Below are 24,601 nucleotides of genomic sequence, written 5' to 3'. Positions count from 1 at the left end.
CAGACACTGAGGACCGGTGGGAATGGGAGGTGGAGGAGGGCGTTGCTCTGGAGAGAGAGACCCTTTCATTTCTTTCCTGTTTTAACACAGCCCTTCAGTTCCCATTTACCAGGACCAGGGCAGGCGGAGGGGTGGGATGCGTGAGGATCTGAGACCAGGGGACCTGCCACTTCTTGGGGTGGGGGACATTGGTGGGAGATGTCGGTAGCTGGTATACCCCCCAAATCCTGGGAAGGGTATGTGTTTGTCTGTGTGATGCTATCTCTGAATCTCCCTGTTCCTCTTCATGAGGATCAGCAACCTGGATGTTCAACTTCTGTGAACAGAAGGGGGTCCCCACGAGCTCCCTCCCTGAGTCTACAGGCTTGTCCTTCACCTAACTCCTGCGTTGTCAGTCAAACAGCAGGGAAATGTTGTGCAATGGTAGTCACACAAGCTGCTGTGAAAGAGGAAGTAAAGCCAGTGGGGTGAGAACAGATGGGGGAGGAAGGATCAGAAACTCGAGAACAAAGGAAGATTTCAGAACAGCTTTAAGAAGCACGTGGCTTAAGAAAGAGGCCAAAAGGATCTCATGGATGGGGGTTCCTCAGCACATGGTGAAGAGAGAACCCAGAAGTAAGAGGAAGCCGGGAGGTACTCGCTTGTGCAACTGTGTACACTTTCACATATATTCCCTTGAGGGGTTTCAGGGAGAGTAGTGTGTGCCCTCTGACAAGGCACAGACACCAGAGCCGGCCACAGTCCCCGGATCACTCACCTGCACACATCGGATACCCCGTATCATGTATCAGCTGTTCTTCTGCCCCAGAAAACGGCATATCCCTTATCACCGGCTCATGACTCCTCATGAACTTGGCTCTTCTGTTGGCAACGGGTGAGTCTCTTTTTACCGATGGAGGTTTTGCCGGCCACTGGAGCCCATGTGGTTCAGTTGAGAGCCTGCTATATGCCGAGTACGTGTTTGGCACTTTAAGTTTTCTCTTTAATCCTCATACTACCCTTAATTGAAACTTGAAGAAATCTTGTGATGGCTCTAGCTCATGTAACTACTGAGTGGCGGTTCCAGGACTTGAACCTAGACCTCGGGACAACTGCTGTGTCTCTATGTTCTTTCTGTTGCATTGGGTCAGCAGAGAATGGAGAGATGCCTCCACGCCCTCCTTCTGCAGCCATGGCAGGTCCTGCTAATTGATCCTGGTGCTTGTTCCCCTAGAGCAGCGGTTCTCAACCTGTGGGTCGAGACCCTTTTGGGGGTCCAACGACCCTTTCACAGGGGTCGCCTAAGACCATCGGAAAACACATATATAATTACATATTGTTTTTGTGATTAATCACTATGCTTTAATTATGTGCAATTTGTAACAATGAAATTGGCGGTCACCACAACATGAGGAATTGTATTAAAGGGTCGCGGCATTAGGAAGGTTGAGAACCAGTGCCCTAGAGCTAGGGCTGTGAATAAAGCACAGGCTGCATATAGAGAAGTAGAAATTATGATCCATGTCCTCAAGGACTTTTGCTGTGACATAGGTGAAAATAGATACAGCAGTAGATTAGCAAGGTAAGGCTATAAAAACACCCCAGCTGTGAGTGCTAAAAACCTGGTAAGCTTATAAATCAGAGGAAGTCTATCTACCTTCTTTTGTCTGAAAGCTGGCCTTTCCCCCCTTTTTGATTCTTTAGATTCCCCACCGCCCCCATTCTAGATATTACTCATTTATTCAACCAATAAATATCTTCTCTGTATCTGAGAGTACAGCATGGAACAAGGCCAAGCTCCCATTCTCATGGAACTGAGTTTTCATTGGGAGATTAGACACTAAGCAAGTAAGGGCACTCGCGTGCATATACATCAGCTGGCCCTAAGTGTGATGAGAAGGTGCAGCAGGGAGGGTGGACAGAGGGAGTGAGGTGTTACTTTATGTAGGGTCAACAAGAAAGATGGCATTTGAGCTGAACCAAGAAGGAAGAGAGTGGGGGAGCCAACAGGATATGGCCAAGGGCACCCTGGCAGAGGGAACAGGAAGAGCAAAGGCCCTGAGCAGAAGTGGTTAGTGTGTTTGTGGAATGCAAGGAGGCCAGTGTGGCTGGGGTGCAGTAAACCAGAGGAGAGTGTTAGAGCCAGAATGTCCGGGGCCTTGTAGCTATGGGTAGGATTTGGGTTTTACTCTGAGGAACCTGGTATGGGCCCCTGGGAGCCTGCGCTTATTTAGTTCTCAAAACAACCCTCAGAGGCATAAACTGTTATAATTGTCCCCATTTTATAGATAACGAAACTTTAGCACAGAGAGGTTAAGTCATCTGCCCAAAGTTCCACAGCCAGTAAGTGGCAAGTGGGCTTGAATCCAAGCAGTTTGACTCCAAAGTTTATGCTTTAAACTCAATATTATACTGATTTTCTTGGCGAAAACAGAGAAAGGAAGAAGTTCTGCCTTAATGGGTAGTCCTTTGGGCATGACTTGGCATCCAGATACCAGCCCTTATCGCAAACTCAGGTGCATGGTGAAAGAATTGGGGAACTATTTCTCCAAAGAAACTTTAACCTTTTAATTTCGAGGCACATGCCCAGCATGAATCCAGCAAATTTAGAAAACAGTGGTGAAGAGGTGCTCAGGTCTGGAGGCCAGAGATTTCAGTGAGCTGGAAGCAGTGGGAGCAGGTGTCCCAGCTCTGAGCACCGAGGACAGCTCTCCTCAGCCAGGAGCTCAGGCTCCTATGCGGGGGGTAGGCTGAGGGTCTCTGACTTGGCTCTGGATGGAATCAGAATCCTTTCCCATCTATGAGCTCTCTGGGCCTCAGTTTTTCCATCTTTATAATGAGGGAGCTTAACTGCATGCTCTCCAAGAGCTTTTTATGGGTTAAACATATTCTGATTCTAGATTTAATGAAATGGAGAAAATATTCATACCATCTTTTTTTCGGGGGAAGGAGGGGTGGTCCTTTATAAAACATTATGTTTGAGTCTTGCAATTTTTGTTAAAAAAATACAGGTAGCAGGATGAAGGTATTTATCCTCTTCACCCCTTTGTCCTCACCCTTTCCCCTCTGCTACTGGGAGAGGGCCTTTTAGCAGAAGAATTCACCAGGATTTTTTTGTGGGGCCTGGGATCTCTCCAAGGGACTGGAGTACAGCCGCCTAGAGTGGATCCAAGGGTGCTCCAGGAGGCATGACCCCAATGGGCCAAGGGTTCTCAGCAGCTTCAACCCAAAAGGGTTGAGCAGGGACCCTGAGGGGAAGGGAGAGAGGCAGGAGACGATGGGAGCCCATTCAAGGTAGACCTGGTAGACCGTGTCTGAGCCACAATCCAATCCCAGGAGAGCAGGAAGAAACATCCTCAGCACTTCTATGTGCTCATGATAGAGCAAGACAGGGATCCACTCATGGTCTGTGCCCTTCTGGATCCCAAAGACACGACAACACAGCCCATGAGCATTTTCGAAAGACGGCTGCTGCATAAACCTGCGTGCCTCTGCCTGGTTGGGTTCTCCTCAGTGACCTTTCTTTTCCTGCATTGTGCTTTTTTATACTTTTCAATATTCCTGCATGAGGCGTGCATTGCTTATGTAATAGAAATTGTGTTTAAAAATATTAAGAACTTACGAAATGTCTCTAATACCGTAATCTCACATTTGGCAATAGACGAGTGTCTGTGAGTCCATAGGGGAGAGTCTGAAATGGCTGGGCTACTGCACTGTGGCAGGACTGCTGCTTCTCAAACGGCGCTGGGGTTGAAGGATTACTGTGCTCTCTAGAAATTCTCCGAACTGCGCAGCTCTTGTTTCTGGCCAGCGTCTACTCCCTCGGGGGGTGGTTTTGAGGTCAGATGCTGTTCAGAAGCTCTACCCATGAGCTGAGGAAAAGCAGCTGCTGGCGTGAGGGTCATGAACTTCCGAACTGGAAGAGTTCAGTGCTCTGTGAGCCTGAATTAACATGCCAGTACATAGGACCAGCCCTACATTCATGGGTGCTCAGGAAATGGGGTGTACTCAGGAGGTTCCACATTTCTGGATGGCCAACGTTTGTTCAGATTCTTTTGGTTGTCTGAGCCCACATTTTAGAAAATCGGTCTAAAGCTTAGCTGCCTGATTTTTAGAAGCCTTACTGAACTCTAAATAGTAAATTCAACGGATTTCTTCTTCCATTAGTATCTTGCAAGCTATGGGATTACATTATAGCTCTCTCTCTCTTTCTCTGTCTCTCTCTGTCTCTCTCTCTCTCTCTCTCTCTCTCTCTCTCTTTCTCTTCCCTCGCCACCCCGCCTCCCAGTTGGGAGGTAAGGAAGAGCTAGTGACTGGGCATCTTTGGGCCTCAGTTTTTCATATGAAAAGGAGATGGTCAATTCCATTTCAACAGTGCCTTCAGCCCCTGAGATTCCAGAGCGGAGGTTTGCTGAGCGTGGGCATAAGGAATTGTGTCATTTGATGGGTGAGTCAGACTAGGGCGTCAGCAAAATAATGTCTTCACAATCAACTCCAGGGCCCAGGCAATTAAAAAACGCATTTAGCCGACAGCTTGAGCGTCTGCTCCGTTCGGCGGCTATGTTCCTGAAGAGGGACAGGATGACTCACCGGCCGGCTGTCACCTGAGGAACGAGGTTATATCCAGTTTCCTTGCTTTGATTCCAGGCGACCGACGGAAAGATCCTAATTTGGGTTTCCCAGGCAGTCAGCCCAGGCGAGAGCAAGCATGGCGACTGAAAATTGACATTCTTTTGTGGGAGCCAAACTAGATCACAGAGGAGAAAAGACGGTAACATTCCATGAAGCAACATTCGATGCGAAGGGATTGATCATCCTTGGCAATATCATCATTGCTTATGAATCACTCTCATGCTGATGGGCTTAGAGGCCTGTGAGCCATTGTTTTGTAGAGCTAGCAAACCTGGGGTGACTTGGTAAGTAAGGAAATTCTGCATCTGCAATGCTGCTCCGAATTTAGTGCTTCACAGTTTCCAAAGTGCTTTCCATACAGCACCCTGGTAGCTGGGGAAGGGGGCACGGTGTTTCCCCAGTGTCTGCCTCAGGAAGGCTCGTCCAACCCAGGACCAAATCACAGTCCGCCGCTTCTCCTACCCATCACCCCCTCACACATAGACTCACACATACCCTCCCCCCCCCCCCCCCGCCCCAGATCCGTGCTCCAGGGGACAACTGAGGCAGGGATGTGAAGCAGAACGCAGAAAGGAAAGCCCATCTGTTCTGGAGATCATGGAACTGCTGCTCTTTCCGTCCTGCTCAGAGCGCACGTGGCCTTTCCAGATGGCTGCCCGTGGCTGGGTCTGTTCAGCTTCCCTCAGCCCCAGACGCAGGCTGAATCTGACTGCTGCAGGGGTAGAAAGTACCCAATCTTTTAAGATGGAATCTCTTCCCCTGAGAGTGTGGTCTAGATGTTCCTGCTAAGGGTGGGGTGGCCCTCCCAGAGCAGCACGGCCTCACCTAGCCCTCCTGGGACTCCTGGCATCTCAGCTGCTGGCACTGCCCATCTCCGATTACCAGAGGGGAGGGACCTCAGGACCTGGGGCCCTCCGTGCAGTGCAAACCTGAATGCTCCATCGCTCCATCGCTCCATCGCTCCATCGGCTGTGGAGACTGCCCCGGAGCTGTGCCCAGACCCTTCCCATTCACGGAGGGGAGTGGAAGACAGCGCTGCCTGGCTGGGAATTTATAGAGGCTCAGAAAAAAGATGAACTGGCCCCATTCCTGCATCTCCTTTTGTTGGATTTGCTTTGCTGCCTCCAGACTGAGAGGTAAGAGACTGGTGGGTGGGTACCCACCTCTGCTCATCTGGGGCCACTTCTTTGGTGGGAGGTGGGGTGGGCCAGGGCACAGACCCGGTGATCTAGCTGTAGGGAAGTGTCGAGTGCTTCTTACTGACTAGCCCTGGTCCCGTAGTGCAAGGTAGGAAAAAACTCCTCCTCCAAAGCTTGTCCCTAGCTGATGCTGGGTCGCCCCCAATTCCAGTCCTCGGTCTGTTGTTCTTTGCCTTGAGACACACACGGCGCTGAGTGTTGATCAGGTCCCTCTTTCTGAGCAGTCGTAGGAGCAGCAGATGGGAAATACGCTCAGAAGTTATTCAGTGACCTTTTTGAAGATTATTCCAATGCTCTTCGTCCAGTAGAAGACACAGACAAGGTCCTGAATGTCACGCTGCAGATTACACTTTCCCAGATTAAGGACATGGTGAGTCCACAAAGTGGTGCCTCTTCGGCATGTTGCTTAGGAGAAGCTGACAGTGCTTTTCAAAGGGCTGTTTTAACTGGGAGTTTGAGAGGGAAGAACAGGCAGCTCTGTGTGCAAGCGGGTGGGAGAGGGGGACACCCGGGGAAGGAAGCGTTCTACAAAATTAATTTTGCTAATTGTTACCTGTCCCGGCCATTAACAGTAATAGTTTAAGATCATCTAAAGACAGAGGGTGTTACGTATCGCGTGACTGCATCTCTATGAAATGTCCAAAATAGGCAAACCCACAGAGGCAGAGTATCGGTTGCCAGGGGCGGTGGAAAGGACAGGGGACCAGGGAGTGACTGCTTGACAGTCTTAGGGTTTCTTATTTGGGTGACATAATGTTCTGGAATTAGATAGTGGTGAAGGGTGCACAACACTGGGAATCTTCTGGAAGCCACCAAATGATTAAAAGGTAAATCTTTAAGATGGTTAAAATGGTGAGTTTTGTGTTATGTGCATATTATGTTATGTGCATTTTATGTTATGTGCATTTTATTCCAATTTAATAAACACAAAGGTGGTGTTTTAAGATGACATACCTTAATCACTGCTTATGTGTGTTTAATTACGCAAAATTATGAATCTTGATTTTTTTTTCTGTCCACTGTAAATATTTCCTGACTTTCTCATTCAAATGAATCACCTGAAAATTATTTTTTGGAGAAATTTGGGCAGTGGATTCGTGCAAAGATTTGATGACTTAAGTATTTGTCCACTTAACATTCCAAACACTAAATAAAGCAGAAAAAATATGGCCTTGGCAGTCAGTCAAGGGGCTAGACTGAGAGAGCTCCCACTCACAGAAAAAAGAGCAGTGCTCTTGGAATTCCATGTGAAGAACAAGTGTTCTAGAGATGGAGGGCCAGCTGAGGTGTCCACTGGATAAAATTACATCTGGGTCAATTGTGCAGGATGAAAGGAATCAAATTCTGACCGCCTACTTATGGATCCGCCAAACCTGGCATGATGCCTATCTCACGTGGGATCGAGACCAGTATGACGGCCTGGACTCCATCAGGATCCCCAGCGACCTGGTGTGGAGGCCGGACATTGTCCTGTACAACAAGTAAGTGCAAATCACTGGTTTTTCAGGAATGAACTTGTTGATGTAACAGGATTTAAACATAATGGAGAAGGAATATTTAAAACATGTGTAAGTCACCTGGCCAGTGTAGCTCAGTGGTTGAGCGTCGAGCCCAGAACCAGGAGGCCATTGGTTCAATTCCCGGTCAGGACATATGCCCGGCTTGGGGGGGCTCCATCCCCTCTGTGGGATGTGCAGGAGGCAGTGGATCAATGACTCTCTCTCATCATTGATGTTTCTATCTCTCTCTCCCTCTCCCTAACTCTCTGAAATCAATTAAGAAAAGATGTTCCATCATTTCAAAACAAAACAAAGCTAGTCAAATGTCAATTTCTGTTTCTAGGCCCTAAAATAATGGTCATAAAATCTTAGATGATAAGATGGTAGTTCATAAAAGCTTGGAGCTACATTCCCCTTTGCAGGTAAGAACTGTCTAAGGCTGTATTCGTTTTCCAGGTCTACTGTAACGAAGTACCTCAAACTGGGGGTGGGAGGCAGGGGCTTAAACAACAGAGATGTGTTAGCTCACAGTCTGGAGGCTAGACGTGCATGATCAGGGTAAGGTGCCAGCGAGGCTGGTTCCTTCTGAGGGTAATGCGGAAGACTCTGTGCCCACCAGACTGGTGCAACCACTGTGGAGAACAGCATGGAGTTTCCTTAAAACACTAAAAGTGGAACTCCCATTTGACCCAGTGATCCCACTTCTAGGAATATATCCCAAGAAACCAGAAACACCAATCAGAAAGGAAATATGCACCCCTATGTTCATAGCAGCATAATTCACCATAGCTAAGACTTGGAAACAGCCTAAGTGCCTATTGGCAGACGAATGGATTGAAAAACATCTACACGATGGAATACTATGCTGCTGTAAAAAGGGAGGAACTCCTACCATTTGCAACAGCATGGATGGAGCTGGAGAGCATTATGCTAAGTGAAATAAGCCAGTCAGTGAAAGATAAAATCACATGATCTCACTCATTTCTGGATTATAATGAACAACACAAACTGATGAACAAAAACAGATCCAGAGACAGAGAAGCATCGATCAGACTGTCAAACCTCAGAGGGAAGGTAGGGGAGGGTGGGGGTAAGTGGGAGAGATCAACCAAAGGACTTGTATGCATGCATATAAGCCTAACCAATGGACACAGACAACAGGGGGGTGAGGGCATGAGTGGGGAGGTTGGGGGTAATGGGGGGGATAAGGACACATATGTAATACCTTAATCAATAAAGAAATTAAAAAAAGAATCTGTGTCCGGCCTCTCCCCTGGCCTCTGGCGGTTGGCAGCAGTCTTTGTTGTTCTTTGACTTACAGAAGCATCACCCCAATCTCTGCTTCATCTTCCCACGGCATTTTCTCTATATTGTCTGGGCCACATGTTCCCTTTTAATATGTTTTTTTTCCTTTAATTGATATCAGAGAGAGGAAGGCAGAGGGAGAGAGAGAGAGAAACATCGATGAGAGAGAAACACTGGGGATTGAACCAGCAACCCAGGCATGTGTCCTGACTGGGAATCAAACCAGTGACCTCCGGGTGCATGAGATGATGCTCAACCAACTGAGCCACAGGGGCCAGGCACACAAGTTTCCTTCTATAAGGACAGCAGCTGTGCTGGCTTAAGTATCCACCCTACTATACCTCATCTTAGCTAATTACTTCTGTAATGACTCTATTCTGAATAAGGTCACATTCTGAGGTGCTGAGGGCTAGGATTTCAACATATGAATTTTGGGAGGGACACAATTCAACACATAATAGCAGTGTTCCCTTCTCCAAGATCACGTATCAATAACAATGATACTACTAAGATTAAATCGGGATGGACCGGCTGGAAGCTGGCCTATGGATTCTGGACTTTGTACGGAGAGGAGGAGGAACGAAGTTGTAAGGTCACCAGTTGGCTGATCTCAGAGCAAGGGGCCTTGAGTAAATGTAGGTAAGGTTTATGTTTCTCAACTGTAAAGCACACATGAATCACCCAAGGAGCTAATCAAAATACGGATTCTGAGTCAGTGGGTCCAGGCTAGAGTTTTTTATTCTGCACTTTTATAAGCTCCAGATGTTAGAGCTGCTGGTCCGTGGACCACATTTTGAGAAGGAGCCAGCTTGTTCTGTCACAATTCAGGCTCAGTTGCTCCACCTATTGTCAAAGGAGCTTCAATCTCTTTTTATTCTGGAACTCAAGTTTCCAGGGGCTGGGAAAGGCTCCTCTTGGGCTCAGAACAAGGTGAGTGAGGGGCAGCTCAGGGGATCTCTCCTAAGAGAGAGCTCAGCCTGCAAGTGGGCACGAGTGCCCCTTCAGGAAGCGGCACTGGTGGGATGGGTGGTGGGACTGAGTGCACAGACGAGTCTACGCTGAGGGTCCAGGCACTCTGGTGACCGAAAGAACTGGCGGACTCACTGTTCTCTCCTTCACCAGCCCACTCCTCCGGTTCCGGTTCCGGTTCCAGGGTGGGATTCTTACAGCCCCCACCGGGAAAGACCTGTGTGCACAAGTGCTAGGTGACTGAGATCAGATCAGCCTTTGATCAGCTCCAAGGGGACGAGGGGCTGCCTGGAGGGCGCTGAGTGGCCGAGGAAAGGGAAGAAAAGAGGGAAACAAATGACATATCCTCAGGGTCATCCTGTTCTGTCGACCTCCATTTTGAAAGTTGGTCCCTGTCATATTTCATGTTCTGGTTGAGAACACGGAGCCCAGTTAGAAACACAGGGAAGGGGGAGAGAAGAAAGGAACATATATTGGACACATACTATGTGTCAGGCAGAGTTGGGGCTTTGCAAAGGGTGGTAGATAGAAAAACCGCCCCCAAAGTGTCCGCACCCTAATCCTGGAAACCTGCGAATATGTTACCTTACGAGGCAAAGGGGACTCTGCAGGTGTGATGACAGCAAGGATTGGAGTGAGGAGATCACCCAGCTGGGCCCAATGTAAACAGGAGTTCTTATAAAAGAGGAACAGGAGGGTCAGAGTAGGAGATGCCAGGAAGGAAGCAGAGGGCAGAGTGCTGCCCTGCTCCATGGCATGCAGGCAGCCTCGAGGAGCCGGAAAAGACCAGGAAAGGGACAGTCCTTCAGAGCCTCCACAGGATTACAGCCTTGTCTACCTCTCGATTTCAGGATTTCTGACCTCTCAGAACTCGAGAGATGTTCCATTTGTATTGTTTTAAGACACTAGGTTTATGGAACTTGTTACAATAGCAATAGAAATTAATACATATAATTTACTTACTTAATCTAATGTTCAAAAAGAAACTTTAAAGTATTATACTCCTTCCTTTTACAGGTGAGATGTAACTTGCTCCAGGTTATAAAACCTGAACCAGGTTTTGAACCAAAATCTCTTGGTGACATTTCTATGATGTCATGACACTTTCTCAAGGAGAATGGGCCTTAATTATTCAAGCAACCCATTTACCTACCTACCTACGTCTCTTTGTCAAATCTTTCTTCTGGGAAAGGCGTTCTGTAGTGTGTTGAAGAATAAATTAGGATTTTAAAACTCAGTCTCTGGCCTGGCTGGCGTGGCTCAGTGGTTGAGAACCGACCTATGAACCAGGAGGTCATGGTTTGATTCCCTGTCAGGGCACATGCAGGCTCGATCCCCAGTGGGGGTGGTGTGTGTGTGTGTGTGAATGTGTGCAGGAAGCAGCCAATCAATGACTCTTTCACCATTGATGTTTCTATCTCTCTTTATCTCCCTTCCTCTCTGAAATCAATAAAATATTTAAAAAAACACACAATGCAAACGATGGATATTTAATCTGACTGGAGAGGCAGGGAAGGCTTCTCATAGGAGGTGAATCTTTTTTAAAATTTACTTTAAAATTTTATTTATCAATTACAGTTGACATTACTAGTGCTTTAAGAAGTGGGTCTTGAACAATGTATTAGATTTGTTCATGCAAACTATTGTACATCGAAGAAAGGGTTTGAGTGAAGGAGGGAAACTCACAGGGTGGGTTAGGGTTTCAGCCCTGGTTGGTGGAGTGTGAGTGAAGGAGACCGTGGGAGACGTCAGGCTGGAAAGTGAGATGGGAATAGATCGTGGAACATCTGGGACACTAAACTAAGGAGGCTTGGAGTATTTGGTGGACAGTAAGAAACCATTGCAAGTTTTGACCTATAAAATCTGATCAGAGAAACCAGGGAGATAAAACAATAAGATATTGGTTTTAAAGTAAATAAATAGGAATGCCTTTAAACTCTTCCCTCTAGCTTCTGGGAGCACCAGTGTGCAATTAAAGGGAGAAAATAAAGTGAGGCCAGGATATGCTACCTTCCTATAGAGTTATCTTTGGCTGTCTGTCCCCGAACAGAACGTCATAACTCCTGACTTGATCAACAGCCAATATGCCTTGCAATGGTGGTGGAGAAAGAGAAATCCCTAAAAGAAAATAAAAATTCTGTACCCCAAATTGCCAGGCATAAATGTTGACAACGCAAAAAGAACATTTATCCAGAATAAATTATTATATCTTAAATTCTGGGTGAATAAAATTTTGTCCATGTTTTCCAAAAGTTCTACTACACATGTAAAACTTTTCCAACAGCAAGAAAAAGTTGCCTTAATATTCTTGTGCCCAAAGTTAACAAAATCAGGTAAGCAGAACCTCCCTTTCAGATTTTAGCTTTGACAGGTTTGCATTTTGTCTGGACTTATAAGTCATTATACCTGGACCAGCAGAGTGGTATTGGGAATAGAGAGGAAGGGACGTAAAGCAGAGATGCTTTTAAGGAACAGTCCAAGACAACTTGCCCCTCACTAATCACAGGAGATGGAGCAGAAGAGAAAATTAGAGTTGATTTCAGATTTTCATGCCAAAGTAACAGGGAGAATGGTGACCCATAGCCAAAGACATGAAAGTGATGGACACAGCGTGGTGAGCTGTCTGGAATGGGAAGTTGGTGAGTTATTCCAGCAAGCTGCTTTCATTTTCTTCCTCTAACTTTCAGGGCTGACGATGAATCTTCCGAGCCTGTGAACACCAACGTGGTCCTGCGGTATGATGGGCTGATCACCTGGGACGCACCAGCCATCACCAAAAGCTCCTGTGTGGTGGACGTCACCTACTTCCCCTTTGATAACCAGCAGTGCAACCTGACCTTTGGTTCCTGGACCTACAATGGCAATCAGGTGGACATATTCAACGCCCTGGACACTGGAGACCTCTCCGACTTCATTGAGGATGTGGAGTGGGAGGTCCATGGCATGCCTGCGGTGAGGAACGTGATCTCCTATGGCTGCTGCTCTGAGCCTTACCCCGACGTGACATTCACTCTCCTTCTGAAGAGGAGGTCCTCCTTCTATATCGTCAACCTCCTCATCCCCTGCGTCCTCATCTCTTTCCTGGCTCCCTTGAGTTTTTATCTCCCTGCAGCCTCTGGGGAAAAGGTCTCCCTGGGAGTGACCATCCTGTTGGCCATGACTGTATTTCAGCTCATGGTGGCAGAGATCATGCCGGCCTCAGAAAACGTCCCTCTGATAGGTGAGTTCAAGTGCCTTACACTTTGAGCCCCACTTTGTAGTGACTGCAGTGATATGCATGCCTTTAAACCTATAACAGTTAGGCCAGCTTCACACTCAACACAGGCTGTCACCTACTTCATCTAGTGTCTTCAGTTGGCATCGTTGAATACAGGTGTGGCTGTTGGAAACAAAACTGGCCTTGTGGTCTCCAGATGGACCCAAAAGAAGATTGAGGGGCAATATAGTTTAGAGCAATGGTTCTCAAAGGGAGGTCCCCAGACCCGCAGCATCAGCATCTTTTTTAGAAATGCAAATTCTCAGGGCCCACCCTAGACCATTTAATGAATTAGGGACCCTGAGGGTGAGGGCTGGCATCTGTTTTAATAAGCGTTCTGGGTGATTTTGAGTTTAAGGCCTTGATTTTTTAAAGTCAAAAGAAATCTACATTTGAACTCTGACTTCACCATTCATTCCTTGATCAATCTTTGACAAGTTATTTAATCTTTGAGTCTCTGCTACCTCATCAGCAAAATTCATGTAACTGCTACCTCATGTGTCATTGCTTAGCTCAGAGCCCAGCATATGATAAGTACTGAGTAAAGAGTGACTCTTTTTATCTTTTCACATCACAAGGGGTCTCTCCTTGGGAAGAATGGTAAACATGTTAGAAATGAACTGGTTTTAAGCCTACCATCTACCCTTAAAAGAATAATTCTCAACCTTTATTGGGTATAATAGGTGTGTGAGGGCTTGTAAAAATTCAGGTTCCTATATCTATAAAGTTTAATTTAGCAATCTTGGGCAAGATTTGAGAATCTGACGTGATTCTAAAGTGGATTACATTTTAAAAATCTGCAATAATGAAATGTCCTCCTAAGGGTAGAATGTAGACTGAGACTACCATTCCTGTCTCCTGTATTTTTTTTACCTACCTTATTCTGAGTTCCCTCCTAACACCTTCAATACCTACACCCTGCCACCAAGGATATCACTCAGCTGCAACACCTCTATGTCAATGCTGTGTTATTGTCAAAGATGCTTACCCTGCCCTAACTGATTTGGATCAGTGGATAGAGTGTCTGCCTTCAGACTGAAGGGTCCTGGGTTCGATTCGGGTCAACGGGACATGCCTGGGTTGCAGGCTCTGTCCCCAGTAGGGGGTGTGCAGGAGGCAGCCCGATCAATGATTCTCTCTTAATCATTGATGCTTCTATCTCTCCCTCTCCCTTCCTCTCTGAAATCAATAAAAATATATTTAAAAATAAAAAATTAAATTTAAAAAAGTTGCTTACCCAAATAAAAAACTAGACCTATTTTTTAGTTCCTTAAAGTAGGCAATGAGGAGAAATTTCAGAACCAGAGACTTACAGACCAATATCAAAGGGATGTTGCATTGCTCCTTTACCCTCCACTGAATCCCGTATTATTTAATACTAGAGACTCAGTGCATGAAAGTCATGCACTGGTAGGGTCCCTGGTGGCTGCCAGCTGCCAGCCAGGGCCTCCATCCCTCCCCCTGGCCGGCCCTGCCCCCTGGTAGAACTCCTGGATGCACTCCCAGTCAAGGGGACAATTTGCATACTATGTTTTTCTTACATAGGATTCAGATGTTACTACATTGATTTCTCTGTTTGGAGGTTTGTTTCTTACATCTCTCCAAGCAAAACACAGACACAAACACACACACAGACATACACATACACCTTTTTAAGAGATAGACACAGAAGGTTCTCTCATCCCCATCGTACCACTAAAGAGGAGGTATATTGGCATTTTTTATGACCTCTTCTGAGAGGCAGAAATGATGGACAGTGACGATATCCAATCATAACCCTATTTGAGGCAGCACCAAGTGGTAAGTCCCTCTCCCTTCTTTAGCAGTGACATTCAACAGCAAGCTGCCTCAGTTCTGAAAAGCAATGTCTCAGGACATGTGTTGGAAATTTTGCAAGCACTACTTGTTCTATTTCTGTGATAATATAAAAATGTATTTTTTGGGAGTACCCATACGACTGTCAGCTGATTTCTCAACAGAAACTTTGCAGGCCAGAAGGGAGTGGCAAGAAATATTCAAAGTGATGAATAGCAAGAACCTACAACCAAGATTACTTTATCCAGGAAAGCTATCATTCAGAACTGAAGGTCAGATAAAGAGCTTCACAGATAAGGAAAAGCTAAAGGAGTTCATCACCACCAAACCAGGATTATATGAAATGCTGAAAGGTATCCTTTAAGAAGAAGAAAAAGGTAAAGATACAAATTATGAACAACAAACATGCATCTATCAACAAGTGAATCTAAGAATCAAGTGAATAAATAATCTGGTGATCATAATAGAATCAGGGACATGGATAGGGAATGGACTGACTATTCTTGGGGGGGGGGGGAAAGGGGTGTGGGAGATGCGGGAAGAGACTGGACAAAAATCGTGCACCTATGGATGAGGAGAGTGGGTGGGGAGTGAGGGCGGAGGGTGGGGCAGGAACTGGGAGGAGGGGAGTTATGGGGGGAAAATAGAGGAACAAATGTAATAATCTGAACAATAAGGATTTAATTTAAATAAAAAAAGAATTTAAAAAAAGAAAAAAAAAAAGGAGTTCATCACCAGCAAACCAATATTATGTGAAATGCTGAAAGGTATCCTTTAAGAAGAGGAAGAAGAGGAAAAAGGTAAAGATACAAATTATGAACAACAAATACACATCTATCAACAAGTGAATCTAAAAATCAAGTGAATAAATAATCTGATGAACAGAATAAACTGGTGAATATAATAGAATCAGGGGCATAGAAAGGGATTGGACTGACTATTCTCAGGGGGATACGGGTGTGGGGGGTGCGGGAAGAGACTGGACAAATATCGTGCACCTATGGATGAGGACAGTGGGGGTGGGGGTGAGGGCAGAGGGTGGGGTGGGAACCAGGTGGAGGGGATCTATGGGGGGAAAAAAGAGGAACAACTGTAATAATCTGAACAATAAAGATTTAATTTAAAAAAATAATTAAAAAAATATTTTTTAGAGAGAGTAGAAGGGAGGGGGAGAGACAGAGAGAGAAACATTGGTATGAGAGAGACACATCCATTGGTTGCCTTCTGCACGACCCAACCAGGGCGGGGGTCAAGCCTGCAACCAACGTACATGCCTTTGACAGGATTGAACCCGGGACTCCTCAGCGCGTGGGCTGACACTCTATCCTCTGAGCCAAACTGGCTAGGGTGGTTCTTATATTTCTTTTTTTAAAATATATTTTTACTGATTTGAGAGAGGAAGAAAGAGTGAGAGAGAGAGAGAAAAAAATGAATGATGAGAGACAAGAGAGAACCATTGATCAGCAGCCTCCTGCAGACCCCACACTGGGGATCAAGCCCGCAACCCGGGTATGTGCCCTTGACTGGAGTCGAACCGAGACCTTTCAGTCCACAGGCCGATGCTCTATCCACTGAGTCAAACCATCTAGGGCTGCTGCCCCACCCTCTCTTTAAATTGATTTTTGAAGAGAGGAAGGGAGAGAAACATTGATGTGGGACTGAACCACCGGCTGCCTCCTGCACGCCCCCAAATCCAACCCGCGATCACCACACGCCCCCCACGGCCCACCCCCCGGACAGCGCACTTCGCTCTAACCACTGACCACCTGGCAGCGGGCTCCGGTCAGCACTGCAGGGGAAGAGCCACCAGGGGGCGCCAGCGACCAGTGCCCCCGCCCAGACACTACCAGGGACAATGGGGCGGAGCGGGGCGGGGAGGTGTGGGGCAGGGCGGGGCGCCCGCCCCTGACTGGCTCCAGCTGGAACCTGGAGAATTCGTCATAATCCTGCCCGCCGCTCAGGATAAAAACGACGCTCCTGCGCACGCCGCCGCAGTTTCTCTGCAGACTCCGGACCTGCGACAGCGGCGGTGTCGGCGCAGGGCGGCTTCCCTCCACTGCGTGAGGGAAAGGCCTCTTGGAAAGGGAAGACCTTTCATTAGCTTCTCCAGGAGAAGAAGCCACGGAAGGAGCAGGAAGAGAAGGCAGAGTAAATTGCTTAAAAAATTCCGGCCGTGAGTGAGGAGGCGGGGGAAGCCGCAGCCATGGCGGTGGCCGTGGCCTTGGTGGGAGCCGGCAACGGGACGGAGCTAGGCCTCGCGGGAGAACTCGCCAAACTCGAGTATCTGTCTTTGGTGTCGAAGGTTTGCACCGAGTTGAACAATCACTTGGGGATCAACGACAAGGACCTGGCTGAATTTGTCATCAGTCTTGCGGAGAAAAATACCACCTTTGATACTTTTAAGACTTCCCTGGTCAAAAATGGTGCGGAATTCGCGGATTCTCTCATCAGTAACTTGCTGCGTCTCACACAAACCATGCGGCCTCCCCCAAAGCCTTCTACTGGCAAAGATCCAGTTGTTAAACCCAAAACGGAGAGAGAAAAGCTGAAAGAACTCTTTCCAGGCCTTTGCCAACCAGACAACCCTTCTGTGCGGACCAGGCTGGATGAGGATGATGTGAAAGTCGCTGTGGATGTCCTGAGAGAGCTGGAGGCTTTAACGCCCAGCGCAGCGGGCCAGGAGAGGCAAAGAGACGCCGAGCCCCGGGACAAGGCAAAGAGGAGGCAGCGGAGCCGGAGCTGAGGGCGAGACCGTGGTAGAGACCACAAGCGGAGACACCGGTCCCGCTCTCGATCACGTTCCAGGACCCGGGGGAGGAGTAAAGGGAAGTCTAGATATCCGTCCAGGAGCAGAAGTCAGAGTCCCCCCAGGGACCGGAAGGACCGAGACAAATGGGAGAGGAATCTGGACAGATGGCGGGATAAGCACGCGGACCGCCCTCCCCCGGCAGAGCCCGCTATCGGGGACGTTTACAATGGCAAAGTGACCAGCATCATGCAGTTTGGATGTTTTGTGCAGCTAGCGGGACTAAGGAAGCGGTGGGAAGGCCTGGTGCATATTTCTGAGCTCTGGCGCGAAGGCCGTGTCGCTAATGTGGCTGATGTGGTGTGCAAAGGCCAGAGAGTCAAGGTCAAAGTGTTGTCCTTCACTGGGACCAAGACCAGTTTGAGCATGAAGGATGTGGATCAAGAAACTGGGGAAGATCTAAACCCGAATGGACGACGAAATCTTGTCGGGGAGACCAATGAGGAGACTTCTATGAGGAATCCGGACAGACCCACTCACCTCTCCCTCCTCAGTGCCCCTGAAGTAGAGGATGACTTGCTGGAGCGCAAGCGCCTTACCCACATCTCTGACCCAGAGAAGTGGGAGATCAAACAGATGATTGCTGCTAATGTACTTTCTAAAGAAGAGTTTCCAGACTTTGATGAAGAGACTGGCATTCTTCCTAAAGTAAATGATGAAGTAGATGAGGACCTTGAGATTGAACTGGTTGAGGAAGAGCCTCCCTTCCTGCGAGGGCACACCAAGCAAAGCATGGACATGAGCCCTATTGAAATTGTTAGGAACCCAGATGGCTCGCTCTCTCATGCAGCCATGATGCAGAGTGCCTTGGCCAAAGAAAGGCGGGAGCTCAAGCAAGCCCAGCGGGAAGCCGAGATGGATTCTATTCCCATGGGACTCAACAAACATTGGGTTGATCCTTTGCCTGATATGGAAGGCAGGCAGATTGCTGCCAACATGAGAGGCATTGGGATGATGCCCACTGACATCCCCGAGTGGAAGAAGCATGCCTTTGGGGGCAACAAAGCTTCTTATGGAAAAAAGACCCAGATGTCCATCCTTGAGCAGAGAGAGAGCCTGCCCATCTACAAACTGAAGGAGCAGCTAGTCCAGGCTGTCCATGACAATCAGATCCTGATCGGTATTGGAGAGACAGGATCTGGGAAGACAACACAGATCACCCAGTACCTGGCAGAGGCGGGCTACACTTCCAGGGGCAAGATTGGGTGTACCCAGCCCAGAAGAGTGGCAGCCATGTCAGTGGCCCAAAGAGTGTCAGAGGAGTTTGGTTGTTGCTTAGGCCAAGAGGTGGGCTATACCATTCGATTTGAGGACTGTACCAGCCCTGAAACAGTCATCAAGTACATGACAGATGGGATGTTGCTCCAGGAGTGCCTGATTGACCCCGACCTCACGCAGTATGTGATCATCGTGTTGGATGAGGCACATGAGAGAACAATTCACACTGATGTGCTCTTTGGATTGTTGAAGAAGACTGTTCAGAAACGGCAGGACATGAAGCTGATTGTCACCTCAGCTACCTTGGATGCAGTGAAGTTTTCTCAGTACTTCTATGAAGCTCCCATCTTCACCATCCCTGGTCGAACCTATCCAGTGGAAATACTGTACACAAAGGAACCTGAGGCAGATTATCTGGATGCCAGCTTGATCACCGTCATGCAGATCCATTTAACAGAACCACCAGGTGACATCCTGGTCTTTCTGACTGGTCAGGAGGAGATCGACACTGCCTGTGAGATCCTGTATGAAAGAATGAAATCCCTGGGACCTGATGTTCCCGAGTTGATTATCCTCCCGGTGTACTCTGCTCTTCCCAGTGAGATGCAGACCCGAATCTTTGACCCAGCTCCACCTGGCAGCAGAAAGGTCGTGATTGCCACCAACATTGCAGAGACATCGCTGACTATTGATGGCATCTACTATGTGGTGGACCCTGGCTTTGTGAAGCAGAAGGTTTACAATTCCAAGACAGGGATCGACCAGCTCGTGGTGACTCCTATTTCTCAGGCTCAGGCAAAGCAACGAGCTGGCAGAGCTGGAAGAACAGGCCCAGGGAAGTGTTACAGGCTGTACACAGAGCGAGCCTACCGAGATGAAATGCTGACCACCAATGTGCCAGAAATCCAGAGAACCAACTTAGCAAGCACAGTGCTCTCACTCAAGGCCATGGGCATCAATGACCTTCTGTCCTTTGACTTCATGAATGCCCCACCAATGGAAACCTTGATCACAGCCATGGAGCAACTGTACACACTGGGGGCCCTGGATGATGAGGGCCTTCTTACTCGCCTGGGCCACAGGATGGCAGAATTCCCACTGGAACCAATGCTGTGCAAAATGCTGATCATGTCTGTGCATCTGGGCTGCAGTGAGGAAATGCTGACCATTGTGTCCATGCTGTCTGTGCAGAACGTTTTTTACAGGCCCAAGGATAAACAAGCCCTTGCTGATCAGAAGAAGGCCAAATTCCACCAACCCGAAGGAGACCACCTCACCCTGTTGGCCGTGTACAATTCTTGGAAGAACAACAAGTTTTCCAACCCATGGTGCTATGAGAACTTTATCCAAGCTCGTTCTCTGCGCCAGGCCCAGGACATTCGCAAGCAGATGTTAGGCATTATGGACAGACACAAGCTGGATGTGGTTTCCTGCGGTAAGTCCACAGTCCGAGTGCAGAAGGCCATCTGCAGTGGATTCTTCTGAAATGCTGCCAAGAAAGACCTGCAGGAGGGTTACCGGACACTGATTGACCAGCAAGTGGTCTACATCCACCCTTCCAGTGCTCTCTTCAACAGACAGCCGGAATGGGTGGTGTACCATGAGCTGGTGCTGACCACAAAGGAGTACATGCGTGAGGTCACCACCATCGACCCCCGGTGGCTTGTGGAGTTCGCTCCTGCCTTCTTCAAGGTCTCTGACCCGACGAAGTTAAGCAAGCAGAAGAAGCAGCAGCGCCTGGAACCCTTGTACAACCGCTACGAGGAGCCCAACGCCTGGAGAATATCCCGGGCTTTCCGGCGGCGCTGACAGGCAAGACTTGTTTGTCTTCTGTGGCAGTGGTCCAGGGCTTGGACTCACTCTTATTGGTGAAAAGCTGACCATGAGGATACGATCTTAACGGGACATTTTCCAAACTTGATTTGCATTTCTTCCCTTGTGGTAAAATAGAAACAGGGATTTATGCCTGGTTTGACCAGAATGTCCAGTCCGCACTATCTCAAATCACTGGGGCCACATGGGGCTCACAGCCAACACGGGTACATTGTATCATCTCCAAGAAAGGGGTAACTCGTGCAGCCCTGGGATGGGAAATGGGTTGTGAGCACAGGACACCTGGACATGCAGACAGAGGGACACGATGGGGACCCTGATGCCCTAGCTGGTACTGTGTGGAGGAGAGATCCATGAAGCTCATTGAAAGTATTGGCGCCACTTCCTGCTACTGTCCAGCCCCTGTACTTTCCCTTGACCTGATAATATTTATTTGCTTATTAAGGAAACAAAAATGGAAAAAAAAAATTCTGATCGGTAACCTTCGGGCAGGACGAAGCTCGCTGGGGGTGGGAGAGGCGGGAGATGGTGAGAGAGCATTCCCGGAGAAAGCTGGACTGCCTGGAGCAGCTGGAAAGGAAGCTGGAGTGGGAGCACAAGCTGCGGGAGCAGCAGAAGGAGCAGTGGGAGACTGTGGGTCAGACCCGGTCCTGCCCGGACGACGGGCTACTGCGGCCCGGGCTGTGGTCATGTGGCCTCGAGTTGAACTGCTGGCCTCGTTTTCCACATTTCGTTTCTGTTTTGTCTTGGCTTGTAAATTTGTAGAATTAAATCTTATTTCCTTGTGTAAAAAAATAATAATAAAAAATCCAGAACAAGAGGTTCAAAAAATGTATTTTTTTTTTTTAAGGAAGGATGCACACAGATCTTGAGAATATTTATTAGCAATCACAATTTATTTGTAGCACTCATGAAATGAACTTCTAGTCATAGAAACGTGTTCAAGTTTTCTTCATAAGTATAGCATTTGATCTGGGCATCTGGCCCTTAGCCTTTACCGAGTTCCATTTAGTTTTAGTTTACTCAGAGCTTTTAACAAGTAATAAACAGATGATGAATATTATTAAATCCATTATCTCCATCTGTTAAGATATGCATGTGAGTTTTCTCTTTTACTCTCTATTAAAGTAGTGAATTAGGTTTTCTGATGTTGAGCTAAACCCTCCTTTATCATGATGAATTATCATTTAAAGACACCAATTGAGTTAGCTTGCTAATAATTTTTATAGGATTTTCTCAAATATGTCTATAAGTGAAATGGCCTTAATATTTCCTTTCTTGTTACTTTTGGAATCAAGGTTAAATTGACGTCACAAAATGAACCAGGCAGTTTTTCCTCTTTTTCTATTTCTGGAACAACTTGAATGAAATAAATTATCTGTTCCTTAAAAGTTTGGCAAAACTCACCTACAAAGTCTTTTGGCCCTAGAGTATTTGGGGGGTAGATATATTTGATTAATTCCATTTCTAATCAAGTGTTCTTTCTTCTTATGCTATGTTTGACATCTGATATCTTTCTAGAAATTTGATCTAGGTTTTCAAATGTAGTATCATGCAACTATTTATAAGATTATTATATTGTTTTCTCAATTTTGATTCTCTTATTTTCTCTTTTGCATCCTCTTTCTCCCCACTACCACCTGCCTCTATTTCATGTGCAGTCTTACCAAAAGTTTATCGATTTCATTATTTTAAAAAAGTAGCTCCCTTTCAATGTTATTCATTTTCTTGGATTTTTTTGTTCTATATTTTATAAATTTTTACCTTTATCTTTGTTTCCTTTTTTCATTTTTTTCAGGATTATTCACTTTATTATATGATCACATCTTAAATAGATAGGGACACAGTGTCTCTTCTTATTCAATAGTAATGAGCTTTCACATTAATGAGGCCTGAAGACAATTCAGAGAACTGGCTAAGATTGTTAATTATTTGTCTGTTGAAAGTGAACATTTTTCACACCATGATCTCAGCAAACATTTAAAAACCTTTTAAGTAGGTATAAGGGACAGTTCTGAGGACTTTACATGAGTCACTGCAATTAAGCTTCACTATATTCCTATGAGTTAGATACAAGTATTATATTCATTTTGCAAAGAAAGAAGCTCAGGCATTATTATAACTTGTTCCAGAACACAGGTCTAGTGGGTGACAGAACTTGGGATTTGAACCCAGAAAGTTTGATTCAAAAGTCTATAGTGTATATGGCTTCCTAAGAAAAAGTGTGTTTTGTTTTGTTTTGGGTTTTTTGTGGATTTTTTTGAGCCAAACATGAGGTCAGTTTTAAGCTGACTTGGTTGTTGATATTTTTCAGGCAAATACTACATAGCCACGATGGCCTTGATCACAGCCTCCACGGCCTTGACCATTATGGTGATGAATATCCACTTCTGTGGGGCTGAGGCCCGGCCAGTGCCACACTGGGCCAGGGTGGTTATACTGAAATACATGTCCAGGATCTTGTTCGTCTACGACGTGGGTGAGAGTTGCCTTAGCCCCCGCCATGACAGGGAGCGGGGCCGCCTCACAAAGGTTTATGGCAAACTTCCAGAGGCTAATCTGAAAACAGCCAGGAACAAAGACCTTCCCAGAAAGAAGGAAATGAACAAACTCTTAAAGAATGACTTGGGGTGCCAAGGTGAGACGCCACGGGATGCTGACAATTACTGTGCACGGTACAAAGTGCTGACGAGGAATATCGAATACATTGCCAAGTGCCTCAAAGACCACAAGGCCACCAATTCCAAGGGGAGTGAATGGAAGAAGGTTGCGAAAGTCATAGATCGATTCTTCATGTGGATTTTTTTCATTATGGTGTTTGTGATGACTGTTTTGATCATAGCAAGAGCAGATTAATGAGCACTTGGTATGTGGGGATGAAATAATAGAATTCTCTGTGACCTACAATAATAATTCCTCCAAGTCTTCTCTATTTTAATTACAGAAATACTTTTGCCAGTTAAGTTGCATTTGGCTGCAAATAACAGAAAACCCAATGAACCATAACTTAAATAGAAAGTACTCATCTACACAAAAATAAATCTACAGTTACAAAGTCCAAGGATCTTTTCATTTTTCCTGTGTTGTTTTAAGGCATTAAATTTGTGGTAATCGGTTACAACAGTAATAGAAAACTAATATAGGAACCAGAGTAATTCTGTGTATATAACATTTTCCATGTTTTAGATTATTTGTTTGGGATAGGTTTGACTATAGCCAGGTTGAAATGATTTTATTGAGCCATTTCTAGATATTTCACCTAGGTTTTCAAATGTATTATCATGCAGCTGTTTATAAGATTCTTATATTGCTTTCTAAAATTTGATTTCTAAAAATTAAACTTTATCCTGAAAACATTAGGGATCCACAAAAGGATTAAACCAAGGGAATGATAGTGTCAGATTTATGTTTCAGAAATAAGATGGTGGTGACTATAAGATTGTAGAGATAAGATAGAAGAGGTAGAGAGATCTATTGAAATGTGTTGTTTTTGTTTTATCAATTCAAGAAAGAGATAATGAAAGCGTGACCCAAGATGAGGGGAATAAGAAAACGAGTCACAACATATTTATGACCTAGAATAGACAAAACTTGGTGACTGGTTGGATATGCGGTTATGGAGAGAGTGGTATTGAGAATAATTCTGAGCTTTCTATCTCAGACAACTGAGGTTAGGAATAAAGGAAGACCAGGTTTTGGAGGAAAGAATTCTGTTTAGGACATCTTGAGCTGGAAATGCTTCTGGGATATGCTGGTAGAGATATCCAGTAAGTAGCTGAACGTACATTTGGAACTTTGGATATAAGTGAAAGCTTAAAAAAAAGATATACACTCAAGTTCATTGTTAACATATGTATTAAGTAATTTCAGTGGGTAGGACACAGTGCTACAAATCATGAGAGAGTCAAAAGAATGAAAACACTTTTTTTTTTTTTGCCAGAATTCCAGAAGCTTAGAACCATCATACATCATTAAAGCATTTGCCTTATTAAACTGTCATTTCTCCATTCACATATCTGCTTCCCCAAGTATATTCAGTTCCTCCCCAGGCCTAGGGCCCAGAAGCTCTGTCATTATTCTCTCTCTTTTT

At 46.3% G+C, this 24,601-nt stretch overlaps 2 protein-coding genes across 2 annotated transcripts; both read left to right on the top strand.

Annotated features, from left to right (window-relative positions):
• Positions 1-4,533: 4,533 nt before the first annotated feature.
• On the top strand, positions 4,534-23,598 carry CHRNA9 (cholinergic receptor nicotinic alpha 9 subunit). The gene is made up of 5 exons (XM_059672843.1): positions 4,534-5,747; positions 6,035-6,180; positions 7,137-7,291; positions 12,271-12,803; positions 22,826-23,598. The coding sequence occupies exons 1-5, from the start codon at positions 5,684-5,686 to the stop codon at positions 23,365-23,367; spliced, it is 1,440 nt and encodes a 479-aa protein (XP_059528826.1). The 5' UTR covers positions 4,534-5,683; the 3' UTR covers positions 23,368-23,598.
• On the top strand, positions 16,820-20,964 carry LOC132219990 (ATP-dependent RNA helicase DHX8-like). The gene is given in 1 exon segment (XM_059672835.1): positions 16,820-20,964. A coding segment is annotated over 1 exon segment (3,630 nt). The 5' UTR covers positions 16,820-16,857; the 3' UTR covers positions 20,488-20,964.
• Positions 23,599-24,601: the final 1,003 nt, after the last annotated feature.

Source organism: Myotis daubentonii, chromosome 1 (assembly GCF_963259705.1).
Source record: "Myotis daubentonii chromosome 1, mMyoDau2.1, whole genome shotgun sequence".
NCBI classification, from domain to species: domain Eukaryota; kingdom Metazoa; phylum Chordata; class Mammalia; order Chiroptera; family Vespertilionidae; genus Myotis; species Myotis daubentonii.
Note: the sequence above shows the minus strand (reverse complement) of the source record. Positions and strands in the feature narration are given on the sequence as shown.

Bases quoted from the DNA above. Each gene is read 5' to 3' on its own strand.
- CHRNA9 (XM_059672843.1), top strand. From the start codon at position 5,684: ATGAACTGGCCCCATTCCTGCATCTCCTTTTGTTGGATTTGCTTTGCT. The intron at 5,748-6,034 runs GTAAGAGACTGG...CTTTCTGAGCAG, and splicing joins TGCTGCCTCCAGACTGAGAG to TCGTAGGAGCAGCAGATGGG. The intron at 6,181-7,136 runs GTGAGTCCACAA...TCAATTGTGCAG, and splicing joins TTTCCCAGATTAAGGACATG to GATGAAAGGAATCAAATTCT.